The sequence below is a fragment of the Procambarus clarkii genome, chromosome 15 (assembly GCF_040958095.1).
Source record: "Procambarus clarkii isolate CNS0578487 chromosome 15, FALCON_Pclarkii_2.0, whole genome shotgun sequence".
Lineage (NCBI taxonomy): Eukaryota > Metazoa > Arthropoda > Malacostraca > Decapoda > Cambaridae > Procambarus > Procambarus clarkii.
In genome coordinates this window covers 5,652,227-5,670,116 of record NC_091164.1, presented here as the reverse complement: position 1 = coordinate 5,670,116, position 17,890 = coordinate 5,652,227, and the positions used below count along the sequence as shown (strand labels likewise).

Genomic DNA, 17,890 nt, shown 5'->3' with positions numbered 1-17,890 from the left:
CCTCTTTTTTCTGGTTTTCTAGGTTTTGGCTTTCCTCAAAACCCAAGACTGGGTTTTGATATTCCTTTCCTCCTTGCCTAGTTTTGGTTTCCCTCTCGGCTTATGATACCTTCTGTCTTTTTTTTTCCTCTCACCTCTGGCTAAGGTTGGGGAGCTAAGGATTCTTACCTGAAAACTGGGGTTTTGTTCCTTTGGCCATGGTGGATGGTTTACAGCCTTCTCCTATTCTGATGAAGAATGAGTTTTGAGCTAATTTTGAAAGTTTCTCTTGTTCTGTGTGGATCATTTGTAGAGTTTGAGGCTCAGGTTTTTGTTATCCTTTCAGTTGTCTGTAAAACTTCAGTGATTTTCTGGATACTTTACCAGTGTGGTGGGAAATTGTCACTTGCTCTCTGCATCTGAGTGGCCAGGCTTTGGCTCTGGTCTCTGGTAGGCCAAAATGAACTCCCGTGTCTAATGTGATCCATTTTCACGGAGCAGTCTCAGCAAGAAAAGTTCAGGAAGCCATTAGGCCAGCCAAAAAACCAGCGTTGAATGTAATGAAACGCCATTTTCTGGGAGAGTCCCAGAGGCTCCCCGGAGCTATCCATGGCTGATATGGATACCCTAACTATTTTGCATCAGTCGATGTGGGTGGAGTTCTAGGCCTACCGGGGACCACGAGCCAGAACCTGGCCCCCTCACAGAGGCACGGGGAGCAATGGCCCATAGAAATGCACATGTGATTTGGAGCATTCTATATCTGCCATCGACTGGGACAGGCACCACAAAACAAACCCCTATTCTGGTTAACAACGAAAATCGACAAACGAGTGGACAGAACTCCCCAAGAAAAACTAACAAACAAGCATGATGTCACACGAGCTGCGCCGCAGGTCTGTGCAGCTTCCCCCTCCCCGGGAGGGGGAAGCTGCCCAGCTTCGCAGACCCCCGCACCTCTGATCCCCGCTCCAGTTCTGAGGCTGGATATGAAAATCTCGAAAAAAATGCAAACCGGGTGTTGCCGAGGAGCCTCCGGGACTCGCCCAGAAAATGGCCCTCAACTCGCACAGAGCGAGAGGGGACGCAAGGGTCTCCACTATCGGACCCGAGAGGCCCCATGGGGTTTCCCAGGGCTCCTAGACTGGGTCTGCTAAGGGTTATCCCAGGCAGGGCACTGCTAACCGGCGCCCCAAACTACCAAGCAAACTGCTGCTAAAGCTGAACTCACGGGACGTGTCCACCCGTGAGGGCGAAGCAGGGGGTGCCACCACACAAACGACCCTAATATAAACGGGGGGGCACACAAGGCAGACCCCCCTACCAGGCAAAAATAAAAGAAAAACCACACAAGTGGACAACGTACCCAGAGAGAACAGAGCTGGCCGCTGTTATAGGTGAAAACTAGCTACGCAGTACCCTGTGCCCCACCAGTGCTATAACTACCATTTACCCCAAGGTAAACATGGGAGGAAAACCCCCAAACACTCGGGGCGGCCAAACGCCAAGCAGCGAAAAGCCAACAGAGGTAGACCCAAGGTGACTTGTGGAAGGCAACCCCAAGCCCCAAGGGCAGTACTTACAGGGCATTCAGGGAAGGTGACCCTAAGCACATGCAGCCCGAGTACCTGAGAATACTACTCCCAGCTCACACGACCACTGTAAGAGCAGCACTGAAAACAGGTCACAGCACTGAGACAAGACCGGAGCTGGAGCCACACGACCATGCACTATCCCATCAGCCAAGGAACCGAGGCGGGGATCACTGGCGCGGGGGGCCTCGGGCTCCCCCTTTCCCCTCCCGGGGAGGGGGGAGCTGCGCAGACATGCGGCACGGCTCGTGTGACGTCATGTTTGTTTGTTCGTTTTTCTTGGGGAGTTCTGTCCACTCGTTTGTCGATTTTCATTGTTAACCAGAATAGGGGTTTGTTTTGTGGCACTTGCCTTTCTGGGTGCCTGTCCCAGTTGATGGCAGATATAGAATGCTCCAAGTCACATGTGCATTTCTATGGGCCATTGCTCCCCGTGCCTCTGTGAGGGGGCCAGGTTCTGGCTCGTGGTCCCCGGTAGGCCTAGAACTCCACCCACATCGACTGATGCAAAATAGGGTATCCATATCAGCCATGGATAGCTCCGGGGAGCCGTAGGGGCTCCTCCCAGAAAGAGGCATTTCGTTACGTTCAACACTGGGTTTTTGTAGATTGATTTGCCCTTACTCATTGACATTCACTTTTCCCCCTCAAACTTTGCCTTGAGTTTTGCCTAAGACAGCTTAGGGAAAACATCAAGGTATCCAAAGGCTGCCAATTCCTTATCTAAAGCTTGGACAGGTTTCCATAAGTTGCCAGCCTTCAGGTACCTTAAAGAGGTTTTTCCTAAACTGTTTAATGTAAGCTCAAACCAATGTTTGAGGGGGAAATAATTGCCATTTTCTGTACCTTGGAGATAATGTATAAGCAGTCAGAAAATAACACCACTCAAAATGTTTTACCATGTTTTATCGACAACTTACAGAACCAGAGGGAGGGTCCACATAACAGAAGAAAACAATGGTGACTGGGAAGAGTTGAAGAAAGTCCTTGGCAAATTGTTGCAAGTTGGGAATTCAACGAAGTATAAAATGCTTGCAGGATAGGAAAGGCTCAACATAAAGGAAGTTACCCTTCACTCATCTGTCATCCAAGATTTAAATATTGGCAGAGAAAATAAGACCGAGGGAAATACAGCTATGTACACATTGACTAGGAAATTAGTAAGAAAGAGGGGCTGCTAAGGAAATTGAAGAAAAGTACAAGAGATTATTTGTAAGAGGGACATGAAACAGAGCAAGGTGGTAATAAGGTTTAGAGGCCAGGGCAATAGTGTTTTAGATACATCAAGATAGTGGGCCTACTCAGACTGGCAAGGAAAGATAAGAGGGAAATAAGAGTGTGTGACTAGATCAACACTCGCAATTGCCACCCGCCAGAATGGAGCTAGTCTAAAGGAAAAATCTGTACCTTGGGGAAAAAACTAAACAGCCCAGTAGAAATAAGTACACAAATTACATGCACAAATAGACAAAGGTAAAGGAGAATGCTACACTCTCGAGGAGGACACCAGGTAGCAAAAACAGATAAACAGGATGAGAGGAGACGTAGTCCTATTGATACATCGTTTAAATTTTCAGGGAAGAAATTCTAGAGATAAACAACTAGCAGGACTACATACTCGTTATAACATTAGTGGGAACCATGAAGACAGTGGTAGGGTTGTTTACAATCCTCCACGAAATACAGGAAGGATGGAGTACAACAAATGCAACTTAACATGATGAAGACAATATAACGGACAGCTATGGCAGCAAGGAAAGCGAGACCATGAATCCTAGTACTGTACTTCGAGATTTTAATCATAGAAAACCGGACTGGTTAACAAAGTACCATACAGAAGATGAAACATGGAAAGCAAGATTATTGGCCACTGCAAACACTTTCTTTGGCAATATATCACAGAGCCAACAAGAGAAAGGGAATCCACCAGCTACCCTAGACCTGGTGTTTACTGGTATTTAAAATAGATATAAAGAACAATAAATATCAGTTGTCACTAGGAGCCAATAACCACTGCACTATCATGTTCAATTACATTGTAGAACAAAGGAATTTAGACCAAGAAAGAGGATAGTGTGTGAAAGAACACAGATGAGGGGGATTACATGCAGATTGGGGCCTATCTACAGGATGTTCAATGAGAGATTGAATTGGGAGGCAAGTTATCAATGAGATGATCAAATCCATAATGAGTGCACAAATGCAATGGAACAGTTCATCTCTCTTGGGAGGTAAGTGGATGAAAAGAACCACATTGCCATGGTTAAATAGTGAGAGGAAAAAATTCCATGCCTATTTCTGTCAAGAATATGGATACAGAAGCAGATAGGGAGCCACTTAAGAGGACCAAATATGAGTACAACAGAAACATGAGGGCAATGGAGTTGCAGTTTTAAACTGACATTGCAACAACAGCAAAGGACCAACCTCAGTAACGAGATCATGTAACTAGACTGTAGGGACAGGAATGAACACTCTTGGAGACTGACAAAGAAGTGTTTGAAGAACTCAAAAACTCTACAAAAGGTTCTAGGTCTACAAATTGGAACCAGACTGGAGTCCAAGGATAAATGACAACAGATGGCTAGATATAGAAAAACTTCAGGAAATCTGAGAAAATGAGAATGTAGTTCCAATGTTAAAGAACAGGAAGAGAGGTGAAGCACTATATACACCAGTGTCATTAACATGCATCTCATGCAAAATACTAAACATGTCAGGAAAAGAAGAGTGGAACATGTCTGAGTCAAATTTGTAATGGACAACAATGATTCAGAGAAAAAATTACACCAAACAAACTTGACTGCATTGTATAACTGGGACAACAAAGTAAGGCAAGAAACTGATGGATGGATAGACTGCATCATCAGACTAGACTGTTAGCTATTGATACAGTTCCTCCACAAGATTACGAGACAAGCAGGGATAATAGGAAAAATACTGAACTGAGCAAGGGCACATCTGACAGAAAACAAAGGGTCATGGAGAGAATAGCCTGGAGGTGAATGGAAAGTGTGGGGTGGGGGGGTGGGGTTCCTCAGGTATCTATCCTAGGAATGATATCCTTTCTAATCTATGCAAACAACCTACCAGGGGAAGTGAGCTCATACATGTCAACGTTTGCAGATGATGCAAAGTTTACAAGGAAAGTAAGAAAACCTTGACAAATGTCAGGAGTGGGAAGATAAATGGCTGCTAGAATTCAGTACAAATAAGTGTAAGGTAATGAAGATGGAAAAAAGAGGGAGATGAGACCTATAGGAAACTACCTCAAAAGGGTTAGGGAACTATAAGAAAATACTGTACGAGTTCTGTTATCCAAAGCTCATTGAACAAAATATTTGGGTTATCCGTTATCCATTTACACTGCCTATGGGAGACCATTATTGAGGTATACAGCACCAATGTGGACTCCACACCTCGAGAAGAACAATAGATAACTAAAGAGGTTTGCAATTAGAATAGTACCAGAATTGAGAGGGCTTAGCTATAAGGACATAAACAATCTCAACCTCACAATCTTAGAGCAGAGGAGAAAGAAGGGTTATGATCACTACAAATGATGTAGAAAAAAGGTTGTCAAGAGCAGCCTATTTAAATTTGAAAGGGCATAACTTGCAGCACTTACAGATTATTTTTCAGACATCCTTACAAACAAGGATCCTAGCAGACATATGGAAAAGAGCAAACAATTCCAGTTTACAAACAAGGCAACAGGAAAGACCCCCTCTAAACTTTATACCTGTATCGCTAACAAGTGTGCCACTCAAATCATAAAAAAAAAAAGTAATTACAAATTTAAAATCAAATTGTTAGAATTCCTGGAAAGAAATTACGTAATAAAAGGCAGTATAGCTTTGAAACTGGAAGGTCCTGAGTAATACATTTACTTAGCTTTTATGATAGAGCCACAGAGATCTTACAGGAAAGAGGTGGATGGGTTGACTGCATCTATCTGGACCTAAAGAAGGCATTCAACAGAGTCCCCCACAAGAGGCAGTTCTGGAAGCTAGAACACAGGAGGGGTAACAGGCAAGCTACTAACATGACAAAATTTGATACAGAAAATGAGAACACTGATTGGAAGCAATGTACAGTATTGAACTGCAGAAATGTCACTAGCAGAGTACCACAAGGTTGAGTACTAAGACCAGTAATACTGTACTAGTCTATATAAATGTTCTACCACAAAGGATTCACAGTTATGTACAGTATATAAAATGTATATATTTGCTAATATGAAGAATAAAAGACCTAGTCGACTGTTTTGCATTTAATTAAAATGACCTGGACAAAATGAGTGAATGGAATAATAAATGACAGATGGAATTCAGTGAGGATACATATCACAGAATATAATGTAGAATAGAGAAAAGCAGGTACTTTTAACCTACAAATTATCTGAAAAGGTTCTAAAAAACTCGGATGAAGAAAGAGATCTGTATAGTGAGTTGTCCAGATGATCACATCAAAGGCATAGAAGAGAGAGAGAGACCTACATTTGCAAATTTAAGAATGCTTCTAAACGCACTGGAGAAGAACTAAAGAAATTGCTCGTGACAGGCATAGAAACAAAATTATAATATGCAGAAATTGCATAGTGTAAACACTTTAGGAAGCATATCAATAAATTAGTAAAAGTGCAAAGACATGCTATTTAAATAGCTTTCAGACCTTAAGCACAAGTGTTGAAGAGATGCTAAAGTTGTTAATTATGACAGAAGTAAACAAAGGCGATGTCATCACCACATACAAAATCTTGACAAGCATCAGCAAAAATTGACAGGAAAGAATTTTGGAAACCTGCAACTTTGAGAACAAAATGCCAGATTCAAACTAAGAAAACAATTGTGCCAAATAAATGTATGAAAATTCTCTGCAAACAGATTATTAGACGGATGGAAAGGGTAGAAGATGGCAAAACCATCAGAAGATTCAAAACATCATATGATGAAGATAATAGAGAAGATGAGATAGCATGAGGTCTAAACTAATGAATACACTAAGACAGAAGGATGGCACAGAACCATGACAATTACAAATTTTAAGAAATTAAATTGGTTTTATATTGAAACTAGACTCTTATGATAAAGAAATCAATACTTATGGAAAGTAAAGGGCTCAATTAACAAAACAAAGGGCAATGATGATTAGTTAATTAACTGTGCATGCTACACAGTGTCAGCTGAAAAAATCTGTAAAATGTATTTGGAACAAAATGGGTGAGAGGGTTTGCTTTAGAAGAGGTACGCCCATTTGTGTAAAAATGATTAAAACAGTGATGCCAACTAAAGGTGCCAACTAAATTTTGTTGAACATCACTTTCTATATTGGTGAAACGTTTTCACAACCAAGTTTCAGTTCTCTCTTTAGATGTAACAATCCATGAACTAATAAATACTCTTGACTTACAGCAAACAGTTCATGCTGGAGATGACCACCTGCAGCAGTCCTAACATAACTAATGTTTGAATTTGACTAATAGTTCAAAAAAAGTGATTATGCTCCAAGTCTTCTCCACCACACTACATTCCTGCGAGTGACTTTGCCAGAAAGTACCACACCAATAGCTGCTTCCTTAAAATAGCCATCTATAAATGACCATAGAATTTAACCAGGCAGCTGTGACGAATTTGGAAAGAAATAATGATTGGGTGAACAGCACGTACAGGTTGTAGACTGTTGGCCTCAGCTGCCCATGGAAGCACCGTGGTGGGGGAAGTTTTGGGGGAAGGGTTGCCCTTTCTCCAACTGATGGTTATTTTCTTTGGTTACATTCTTGTTTCTCAGTGCAAGCAAATGACGACTGCTTCACCTATGTGATAACCAAACAAGTAAATAGATTTCTTAAGCAAACATTTAGTGTTTCAAAACACTTAAAGGAGGTTGAAATATTGGGTTAGATTTTAAATGAGGCCACGTCTCGAGAATGAGAGTTCCCATAGGAAACTAGGCATCAGAGGATACAGGAATATATACAGTACTGTACAGAAATGTATGAAGGCAGACAATGTGTTGGTTATGGTGAAGGAAGTGTATGTAGGGGTATTCCTATGTGCTGGGAGTAAGTGTGGAGAAATCTGTGTGATGAGGTCTAATAACATTGGCGAATACAAAATCTTTCAAGGGAGCAAACTTACAATAAATGTGGGAAATAATACAGAAGGATCCTGATTTTATATGAGAGTGCATTCCTGGAAACACCATGTACAACTGAACTATGGAAATTAATCTTAAGAATCTTGTGAGGAACAAAATGTGCTCCGGGAAGAAATAGGTTACGAGACATGATACAAATACTGTGGGTGCTGTAAATCAAAACTCTTGTGTAGATGCAATAAGGCAACACAATGAACCCGGGTGCTTTAATCTTTCAAATGAAGTTTTAGTGCGAATAATATAAATGCAAAATAAAAGTAGACCCGAGCGACAGGTGAAACAACAATGCAAGTAATGTGTCCCCACCTTCCACCTTGCATGCAAATTCCTTCATATTTTCACTGTTGGTATTGTGGCAGTTTCCTTTCTATTGATCTATATTTGACAAAATGTTATTACAAAGCTTAGAGTATAATCTGTATGCATATTGCATTTTATGTACATGGTATATTTTGTTAAATATTTTGAGACCAATAATTTCATGTGTAGATAAGAATTTTACCATATAGATTCAACTAAGTCTCAATTATTTTACCATGTAGAATAGAACTACACAGAATAATGCCACATAGAATCAGGATCCAACTAGAGTAGGGTCAAAGAGAGAGAGAGAGAGAGAGTGTAATTATATATCTGTGAGTACAGAGCTTGTAGCCTACTAAATAAAATAAATTTTTTGCATATCATAGCTCACTAGTTAGAAAGACAGTGTCTCTCAAACATGTGAATGATATAAGCTGCTTTGTAAAATGCAATTACATGCACAATTCTTTACAGTAAACACAATATGCAGAGGAATTTTAAATATGAGCTGATTCTAGCATGCATTTTTTTTAGCAATACTTGAGCTAAGACAGGATACAAAAGCAATACAAGGCACTAAAGAAAATGAGACGGCTAACCATTTTGATATCTCTTGTAAGTTCGGTCATCTGCTGCTCATGAACCTTCCTAAGTTTCTCCTTCTGTTTCCCTTGCTTCATTGCAGAAATTTTACGCTCTTCTATGAACCTCTTCGTGTTATTCTGATTCTTTTCTTTGAGACGGCGGTCACGGTCAGCTTTAGTTTTTAGAGTTTTGTCTTGATTCACATCTTTGGCAGTTTCCATAGCCAATTTAGCTTGCTGTGCCTTCATGTCCTTCATGTCTCTGAAAATGAATGTTTTGTAATCTCTAGCACCATTTTTCACTGATTAAAAACAAAATATATTTTTGACATTTTTGTCAGAATGACATTTTTTTGTCATTCTCATCAGATATATGGTATAGTACTACAGTAATGGCATATAACCAGTTAATTATATTACCATAACATATAAAAACAAAAGTATATTGTTCTTAAGAATACATATAAAATCCTTAAAAATTTGTCAAAGTAATTAAAACACAACAAAAACTCGAATGGTTTAGAAATTCAATTATCTTAAGCATTGAATCTTAAGGTTTCCTATTGTTGAGGACAGCATGCCTGTTAGGCATATCAAGTAGATTTAGCCAATAACTAACAATTCCCCCAAAATGCAACTGTTTAATATATGTCTATTTACTGCTAGGTGAACATGTCCATCATCTATAAGGAAACTTGTTTAAATGTCTAACTCACCCCTGGAATTGAACCCAAGATCAGTTAATGGTGAGCTGACTATGCTAACTACTGTGCTACAGGTCACTGAATTGATCTGTAGCACAACTTGCCAGTATGTGGTATACCACATACTGTGGTATGTGGTATTTTTGTGAATACCACATTTACAAAATGTGGTATTTTTCAAATTAGCTTGTTATAAAAATGTTATATACCATATAATGAATAATAATTGACAATACTGTCCTGCTACAATTAATGTCAATGATACATAGCTCAGAACCTCTTCAGTACTAAGGCTGAAGATGAATTAATGGAAATAATTATACCGAGAAAATAAAGCTGCTGGACAATTCCAACAGCTGCCTGTGTTTATGGGTATGTTCCTCAGGGTCTATGCTCCAGTTAGAATACTATTGTCCCTTTCTCTGGTGTATGACTCAGTCTGCCACATCTTGCAGGGCCTGTCCATGTCAGTACTTCTCCCATTATGAGCACACTTTGGCTGTGCTTCTGTTGCTTGCCCCTCTCCTGTATGTCTGAGGCAGGATGTTTAAGCTCTGATTTAGCATGGCTGAGGCCTCATCAAAGTATCAGCAACTTAAGTATAGTATCTTGGGCCAGCAGGCAGAGCTAACTATTGGGAACCCAAGCCAACCACTTGTCAAGGAAGACCAAGACCCTGATTCCCATGAGCATCAGCTCTCAAAAGACCATTTGAATAAATATGGAGAATGGCCTGAGAGCCAACTTGAGCCCAATGGGAAGAGCCTGAAAGTTATATAAGGTTCAGGGATCAATCAACCCCTGAACCAAGGATAGTCTTTAACATGCCAACACACATCCTAGAGGTCCAGGAAAATGAGCCACTGTTAGCTTGACATAACCTTAGAACTGACACAGTGCTCATCTGATATATAGGACATGGAATATGAGTATTAACCTTCAACAAGTTGAGAAGTATAGGAGATTTAAATATCTTCGTGGGAGAATCCCACTTGACTATGGAAATGGTAGACAACTAACACCTGAGAGAACACATCTTCATGCTGGCAAGGTAGAAAGCAAACCAGGAAATAAAGTGAGGCAAGATCATTTGTTGCTCTCTACAGTCAGTGGTGTCACCTGGTGGCTGGTGAGGATAGTAATAAAGTGGTCAACTAGCAGCAACAAATTAACCACTGCACTGCTCTGCATTAAAATACAACACACCCATGGTGCACCAAAAATAAATTCTTTCCAAAGAAATATTTTCTCTTCTTATATTGTTAAAATGCAGTCTCTGATCACAGGAAACTAAAAAAAAAAAAAATTGTATGCGACATACTTTAGCTGCAATGGACCTGGAAAGTTGAGCACGTTATGGGCGCTGAGCGATGGAATGCTCAAGGTCACTAGGCCCCCACTCACTCCTTCAACACCTAACTTGCCAACAATACTCCTCCTACAATACTGTTTGTAGTGTTATTACACTATATACACACATTATATATAAGTATCACTACATGTTTTATTCACCATAATTATACTAATAAGCTGGTATGGTGTCCAAACAGCATAGTGGCCACTGCATGACAAGTCATACAGCAGACGACAGTCTCACTCTCTCACTCACCTAAATGGCTCCTCCCAACATTAGCCTTTTGCTGTTGATATACTCTATACGCACATTATTTATAAGTATCTACATTTGTGTTCACCATAGCGAACCACAAAGCTGGTATGGTGATTCCAGACAATAACATGTTGCCACACACCAGCCAGCAGCCAACGCCACCTCTCCTTCCCTCTCCTCACCAACAGTACTACTCCTACCGCTAATTCACATTGCTAATTCTCACCACAATGCTGCTATTATCAGAATCCTGGTCACTAAATCATGTAAATGAATAATTTTCCACACGTTTATTTTGTAAAGGACCATGAGAAATCGTTTGAAGAATTTTAGATGGACTAAGATGGCAGTGTGCTGTGGGCTAGTGCTGTGAACTTTGAACAGCATTTATTCACTGATGTCTAAACATTGTACACCGTTTTTATCACAGTCAGGCTCTTCTGTAATACTATCATGGCTAAATAATACCAGATACATATATATCTGGAAAATTTTAGGCGATGCTGTGGTCAAAAGCTGAACAGCAATGCTGTTAGTTTATGCTGCGCGCGCCAGCCTTGGTTGCTCTCTCAGTACCGAGGCTTTCATTCCCGAGACTGTTGCCCACGATTTAAAAAAAAAATGCCTTCTGTTTAGGAGAGCCCTGAGGAAGCTGATGTGAACCCCGTGTAGCTGCAGGAGTTTTGAAAGATACACTATACCTATAAGATCCCTGAGGCGCGTTGCACATCACCCATCAAGAGCCTCAAGGCGTGTTGCACATCACCCATCAAGAGCCTCAAGGCGTGTTGCACATCACCCATCAAGAGCCTCAAGGCGTGTTGCACATCACCCATCAAGAGCCTCAAGGCGTGTTGCACATCACCCATCAAGAGCCTCAAGGCGTGTTGCACATCACCCATCAAGAGCCTCAAGGCGTGTTGCACATCACCCATCAAGAGCCTCAAGGCGTGTTGCACAGTGCAGTAGTTAATGCTTGGCCGGAACTTTGTATTCAAATATTGCTTAGAGATTTTATGTGAATTGAAATTCCCAAGTTATAGCTACCAAAAATACCTAATGCTAAAAGGTTAAAACATTTAGGGTTACAACTAATGATTGCTAAAATTTCATGGTCAACATTAATCTCAAGTACAGGTAATTTGGAGGAATTTTAATTTTGAATGATCATACTGTACAAACTTTCTATATTCTAGAGACGAGAGAAAAAGTTAAGATAACTTACTGTTCATGTCTTCCTTCCATCTTCTTTATCTGTCCAGCCTGTTCTTCTTCCATGAGCTTCTTCAGAATATCCTCCTGACTCTTGAGATGTTCCTTTAGCATTTCCCATTCTTCCTTTCGATGCTTCTCCATCATTTCAGACCACTGTTCCATCTGCTCTGTCACCAGTGCTTTGATCTTTGGATCATCCATGACATCCCTAATAAAACACAAATACAATTTTATTACACATGCAGAGTAATACACTTGCTTTTTGTTAACTTTGTAAAAGTTTTCAAAGCACGTGATTAATAATTAATTGTGCTGAAAATTTCTTAACGTAAAAACAGTAGTCTTCACTAGTTTCCAAAATATTTGGATTTAAATCCCTGCATGATTAATGGTGTCACTGGATGCATAGCTGCCCCATTTCATGACAAAATTCACATTCCTTATTCAGTGTTCCTTTTTCTGGGCACTGCTGCCAACTACGTGCAGTGTTGGCAGCACATACGTCAGCATGCGTCATAGTGTTCAGGCACCAGTAACTATCTAAGTGCAATTATCAAAGTGTAGTTACAGGATGAGAGCTATGCTCGTGGTGTCCCGTCTTCCCAGAACTCTGTCATATAACACTTTGAAATTACTGACGGTTTTGGCTTCACCACCTTCTCACCTAACCTGTTCCAACTGTCTACCACTCTGTTTGCGAAAGTGAATTTTCTTATTTCTTCAGCAGCTTTTAGTTAGTTTAAATCTATCACCTCTTGTTCTTGAAGTACCAGGTCTTAGGAATTCTTCTCCATCAATTTTAGCAATTCCCATTAATACTATATTTTGTACGTAGTGATTATATCGCCTCTATTTGTTCTATCTTCTAGTTTTGCCATATTTAATACCTCTAATCTCTCCTCGTAGCTCATGTTCTTCAGTTCTGGGAGCCACTTAGTAGCATGTCATTGCACCTTTTCCAGTTTGTTGATGTTCCACCCCCATACACCAGTGTATGGGGTGGTGACCCAGCAGGCTGTGGACTTCTTGCATGTGCTTGCTTTGCAGTCTATGCATTGTGGTCTCTCGCTGCTGTTATAGCAGAGGTTGTAAATCTTCTGATTATCTCTGTGTAGGCATCCATCTGCTGTATCTCTTGATCTTGTTGTAGTTTGGTGCACTCTCAACTTCCTCATTCAATTAGGGATCTGCACATCTTTGGCTGGTAGATCTACAGGTATTAGTGGTAGGTGTGATGGTGGCAGCAACCATTGAGGTTGGCAGAGGCTTGCTACCTCCCAGTTTTTTGGAATGTTTCCGAGCACTTGACCTCAGAGAAGATTAGATTCCATCCCTGGCACTTACTCTCCTATAGCAGGGGTAGATTTTGTTTTTTTATTGCCCTTTGTGAACCTGGTTACACAAGAACTTAAGAAAATATAAGAATACATGAAATTGTATAAGGTCTATTGCCCCATGCAAGGCAGCTCCTATTTATACCCAAACTCATTCATACACATGTATAAACTTTGCTTCAAACTAGTGATCACACATCTATTGTTACCTGGCAATTTGTTCCATAAATCAATAACCCAGTTTCCAAAACCAATATTTACCAAGGTCTTTTCTGAATCTAAACTTATCCCATTTGTATCCAATGTTTTGCGATCTATTTTGTGTTCACATATTTAACACCAGATTAATATCCCCATTCTTATAAATTTCATCCATTTGTATACTTTAATCATGTATCTGATTTCAAGTACTGTATTTTTTGCAGGAGGCATGTGAACGAAGAGGAATGTATCTTCCGAGAGTCATTGACGGCAAGACTGAGAATTCTCCAGGGTCTCCCTTCCTCCTGTGATAGCCTGCTGGGGTTCATTTTTCAAATTTACCACTGCCTTGGAGACAGTCACACTGACCCAAGGAAACTGGGACTATTTCCAATGTGACCGAGTGGCCTTTGCTCAGAAAAGGGATTTGCAAAAATATAATATTTAAAAAGTCATACGTATATATTTTAAGAGCCACTGTGGAAAAATAAGTAACTAGTAGAATTGAAGTATAAGTCATATCAACCTACAAGAACATAAAGAATAATTTATACAAAATAAGATTCTGTACTTACTTTTTGCCCTTTGCTAATTTTTCAATTGCACTGCATTGGCCCTTTTGGATTGATAGGCGCTCTTTCATATGTTTTTTTCTCATGCTCTCCAGTTCCTTCTGTTGCTTCTTAGTCGCTTTCAAGAAGTTCTTCTGTGAACGGAGTGTCTCAAGGTTGATGGGCTCAAATTCAACTGTAAAAGGAGGGAAATTGCCGATATAATTAAAAAATATTGTCTGTAGCTTGCACTTTTATTAACCCTCAAAGTGCATTTATCATCACAAGTTGATCGTCTCGTTCAATGCAGTCATTGTGAAATAAAGATTGATGTCTTTCATCAATATTGAATACAGTACTAATGTTACACACACATGAACCCAATATCTTAATGGTGTCTCCAGCAGTCATGGGAGCCACAAAAAATTTAGTCATATGGACTTCAGGTCCTAGTCCCCCCCTCCCCCACCATCTATGTATGATAATGACCACCTCATCAACATAAAGATCTCCACTGTATGTATTTATTTTTTCATTTTTTTATTTTTGCATACATATTCTTTACTTTTGAATATATAGAATTTTCTATGAAAAATTAAAATATATAAATATTTTTTGTTTGGCTCCATCTTCCATTACATTAAGCACTACTGCCAAGCCTTAGGAAATTCCACCAGGCTATTGAGACCTACCCAAGGCTACTGGGAGCCAGGACTAGAATCTTTGAGGCAAGGAATGGTTGGGGGATCAGAGATCAACCCAAAACTCCTATTAATCTTGTCCATTCTTACTCTAGCTGTTACTTTGGCTCTTACTCTCGTTTACATTCTCATTTTGTCACACTCTCTCTAGAGGGGCTAATCTTCCATGTTATACCCTTCGATTCATTTAACACTCACTCTTGCTATCGCTGTAACTTATAGTAACAACACCCACTCATATATTTGTCTAATATATGCTTGAAATAATGCAATGACCTCATACCTAATTACAGCATCTTGCCATCTGTTCCATAAATCTAAGATCTTATTCCAAACCAGCTTTAATCTATTTTCTTAATTTTTTTTATTTTATATTTTTATTTATATATACACAAGAGTTCTTTCATTCTTTGTAAAGCCACTAGCATGCATAGCATTTTGGGTAGGTCCTTAATTAATCCTAGTTTTCTCTGAAATACGACCTGCCAAATCATTTAACAACCATTCACTTCTGGGTAAACAGAGGTGTACATTAAAGGATTGATGCCTAGTCAATCCTCACCGGCCAGGATACGAACCCAGGCTAAATTGCTCGCAAAGCACAGGGAAAGTGTCTTGCCACTGTGCCATAAGGACTGCTAAATCTAAACTTATTCATTTTGCATACTGTGTTGTGTGTTCAATTGTAGATTGATATTTTTAGCACCTTATTTACAGGCCTATGCTCCTAGTTATACCCTTTCATCAATTTGTATACTTCAATTCATTTTTCCCCTTACATAAGGGATAGAGAGGAGGAGAGAACTAAATCTTGTTCCCATCTTCACTCTAGATGTCTCCATAACAAAAAGGAGTAAAGGGATACGATTATATACAACATACTGGGGCAACAGACAACACTTACAGCCTCTTTAAATTTAGAAAATTGGATAAGAGGATATCAATGTAAGCTAGTAATGCAATAGAGTCATAGAAATGCAAGGACATACTCAAACTCTGTATAGGTAGTCTGGAAGCTGCTTTTATCTACACCTTCAAGAAATGGTGCAACAGAACTCGAAAGTCAAGATATTTTAAAACTGCCACAGGTACAAAATGCTTGAAGGCAGGTTATAAGATGTCTTTCATTTCCCTGAAGCTACTAATAGGCAAGTTCTCTAGCATTTGCTTTCACTCATGCTCTTACTTACACATGCTCTTATACTTGTTCTCATTCTTGATCATGCTCTCTTACATACACATACTCTAATCCTCTTTTTAATCAAATTTCTTCTGTGCTTGCATATCATCCAAGGTCCATCCTTTAATTATTAATGTCTGGTTAAGGATTTATGTGCACATCTAAGTGCAAGGATGACAGAACCTTCACAGATGATAGCAAAGAAATTAGTGAAATACTGAAGTTACAGTACAATTTTGTTTCCAGAGAACCCCTGAACACATTGCAGATCAATGATAAAAAATTATGAATGTGACACCACCATTGAACAATATATCAGATGTTACCCTAAACCCATTGACTTTGAAGTAGCCATAGACAGTATGCTCATGCACTCTGCACCAGGCCCAGATTCCTGGAATTATATATTCATCAAGAATTGCAGAAAATCACAGGTTCACAAACATCTTTTGGAGACGGAGCCTAGATACTGGTGTGATCCCTGACATACTTCAAACAGCAGAGATTGTGCCACTTCACAAAGGAGGTAGTAAAGTTGATGCAAAATTTTGTAGACCAATAGCTCTAACATCGCACATCATAAAAATCTGTGCCAAGAGATCTGTGAAAATCTGTGAGAGTGCCAAGTAAGATCACAAAACACATGGAATCACATTGTCTACATAACCCTGGATATCATGGGTTCAGAACAGGGTGCTCCTGCCTCTCATAATTGCTAGACCACTATGACATGACCTTAGATGCCATGGAAGACAAACAAACACTGATGTAATACAGTATACACAGATCTTGCAAAAGCTTTTAACAAATGTGACCATGGTGTTATTGCACACAAAACTGCATACACAAGGAATTACTGGCAAAGTAGAGAGATGGATCTTTAACTTCCTAACAAACAGAACCCAGAGTATAATAATTGGCAAAAAAAAATCAGAATCATCCACTGAAAAGCTCGGTCCCTCAAGGTACCGTGCTTGTTCTGGTATTTTCCATCCTCATATCAGACATAGATGAGGATACAAACTATATTACTGCATCATCCTTTGCAAATGATGCTAGAATTTTTTTTATAAGAGTAGATAATATTGAGGACACAGCAAAGATATTTCTCTCTTTAACCTAACCTAACCTCCAATCCAATGTTCATCAAGCCTTTCAATGGGCCACAGAAAATAACATGATGTTTAATGAGAATCTAATTGGGTAATGAGTACCCAATTTCTGAACTATGGATAAAAACAAAAATATCAAAGCAGAAACCACATAAATAGACAAACCACATTATTGAAAGAAAAAGCAATGTAAAAGATTTAGAAGTAATCATATCAAAAGACCTTGTTGAAGAATCAACCTCAAAGGCCAAGACTTTTCAACACTCTTCCCCTACACATATAAGGCATAACTGGCCGACCTCTAACATTCTTCAAAAGTGAACTTGACAATCACCTTCAAAGGATACCTGATCAACCAGGATGTGACTCGTATGTTAGGCTGCAAGCAGCCACATCAAACAGCCTGGTTGATCAGACTAGCAACCAGGAGGCCTGGTCAGGGACCAGGCCGTGAGGACATTGATCCTCGGAATCATCAACAGGTAGTGACGACCACATTACCACACAAGTCAAATCAAATCAAATCGTTCATTTAGGTAAAAGTAAACAAATACAAGATGAGTTACAAATAATAATGTTGGATTTCTAGATAGAGCTAGTATAGTACATACAATGCCTAAAGCCACTAATATACACAGCATTTTGGGCAAAAATGCTGTCAACGAA

General features: G+C 39.7%; 1 protein-coding gene across 8 annotated transcripts in view; it reads right to left on the bottom strand.

Annotated features, from left to right (window-relative positions):
• Positions 1-17,890, bottom strand: part of norpA (no receptor potential A) — a 386,572-nt gene that overhangs the window by 4,599 nt on the left and 364,083 nt on the right. For 5 of the 8 annotated variants that reach the window (XM_045743920.2, XM_045743918.2, XM_045743921.2 and 2 more), the window contains 3 exons: positions 14,256-14,427; positions 12,156-12,353; positions 8,633-8,879 (listed from right to left, as the gene is read on the bottom strand). In XM_045743920.2, the coding sequence (XP_045599876.1) occupies positions 8,633-8,879; positions 12,156-12,353; positions 14,256-14,427 (617 nt within the window). Of the gene's footprint in view, positions 1-7,240; positions 7,387-8,632; positions 8,880-12,155; positions 12,354-14,255; positions 14,428-17,890 lie in introns of all 8 variants that reach the window. The other 3 variants (XR_011228590.1, XR_006773000.2, XR_011228591.1) reach the window with 1 other exon arrangement.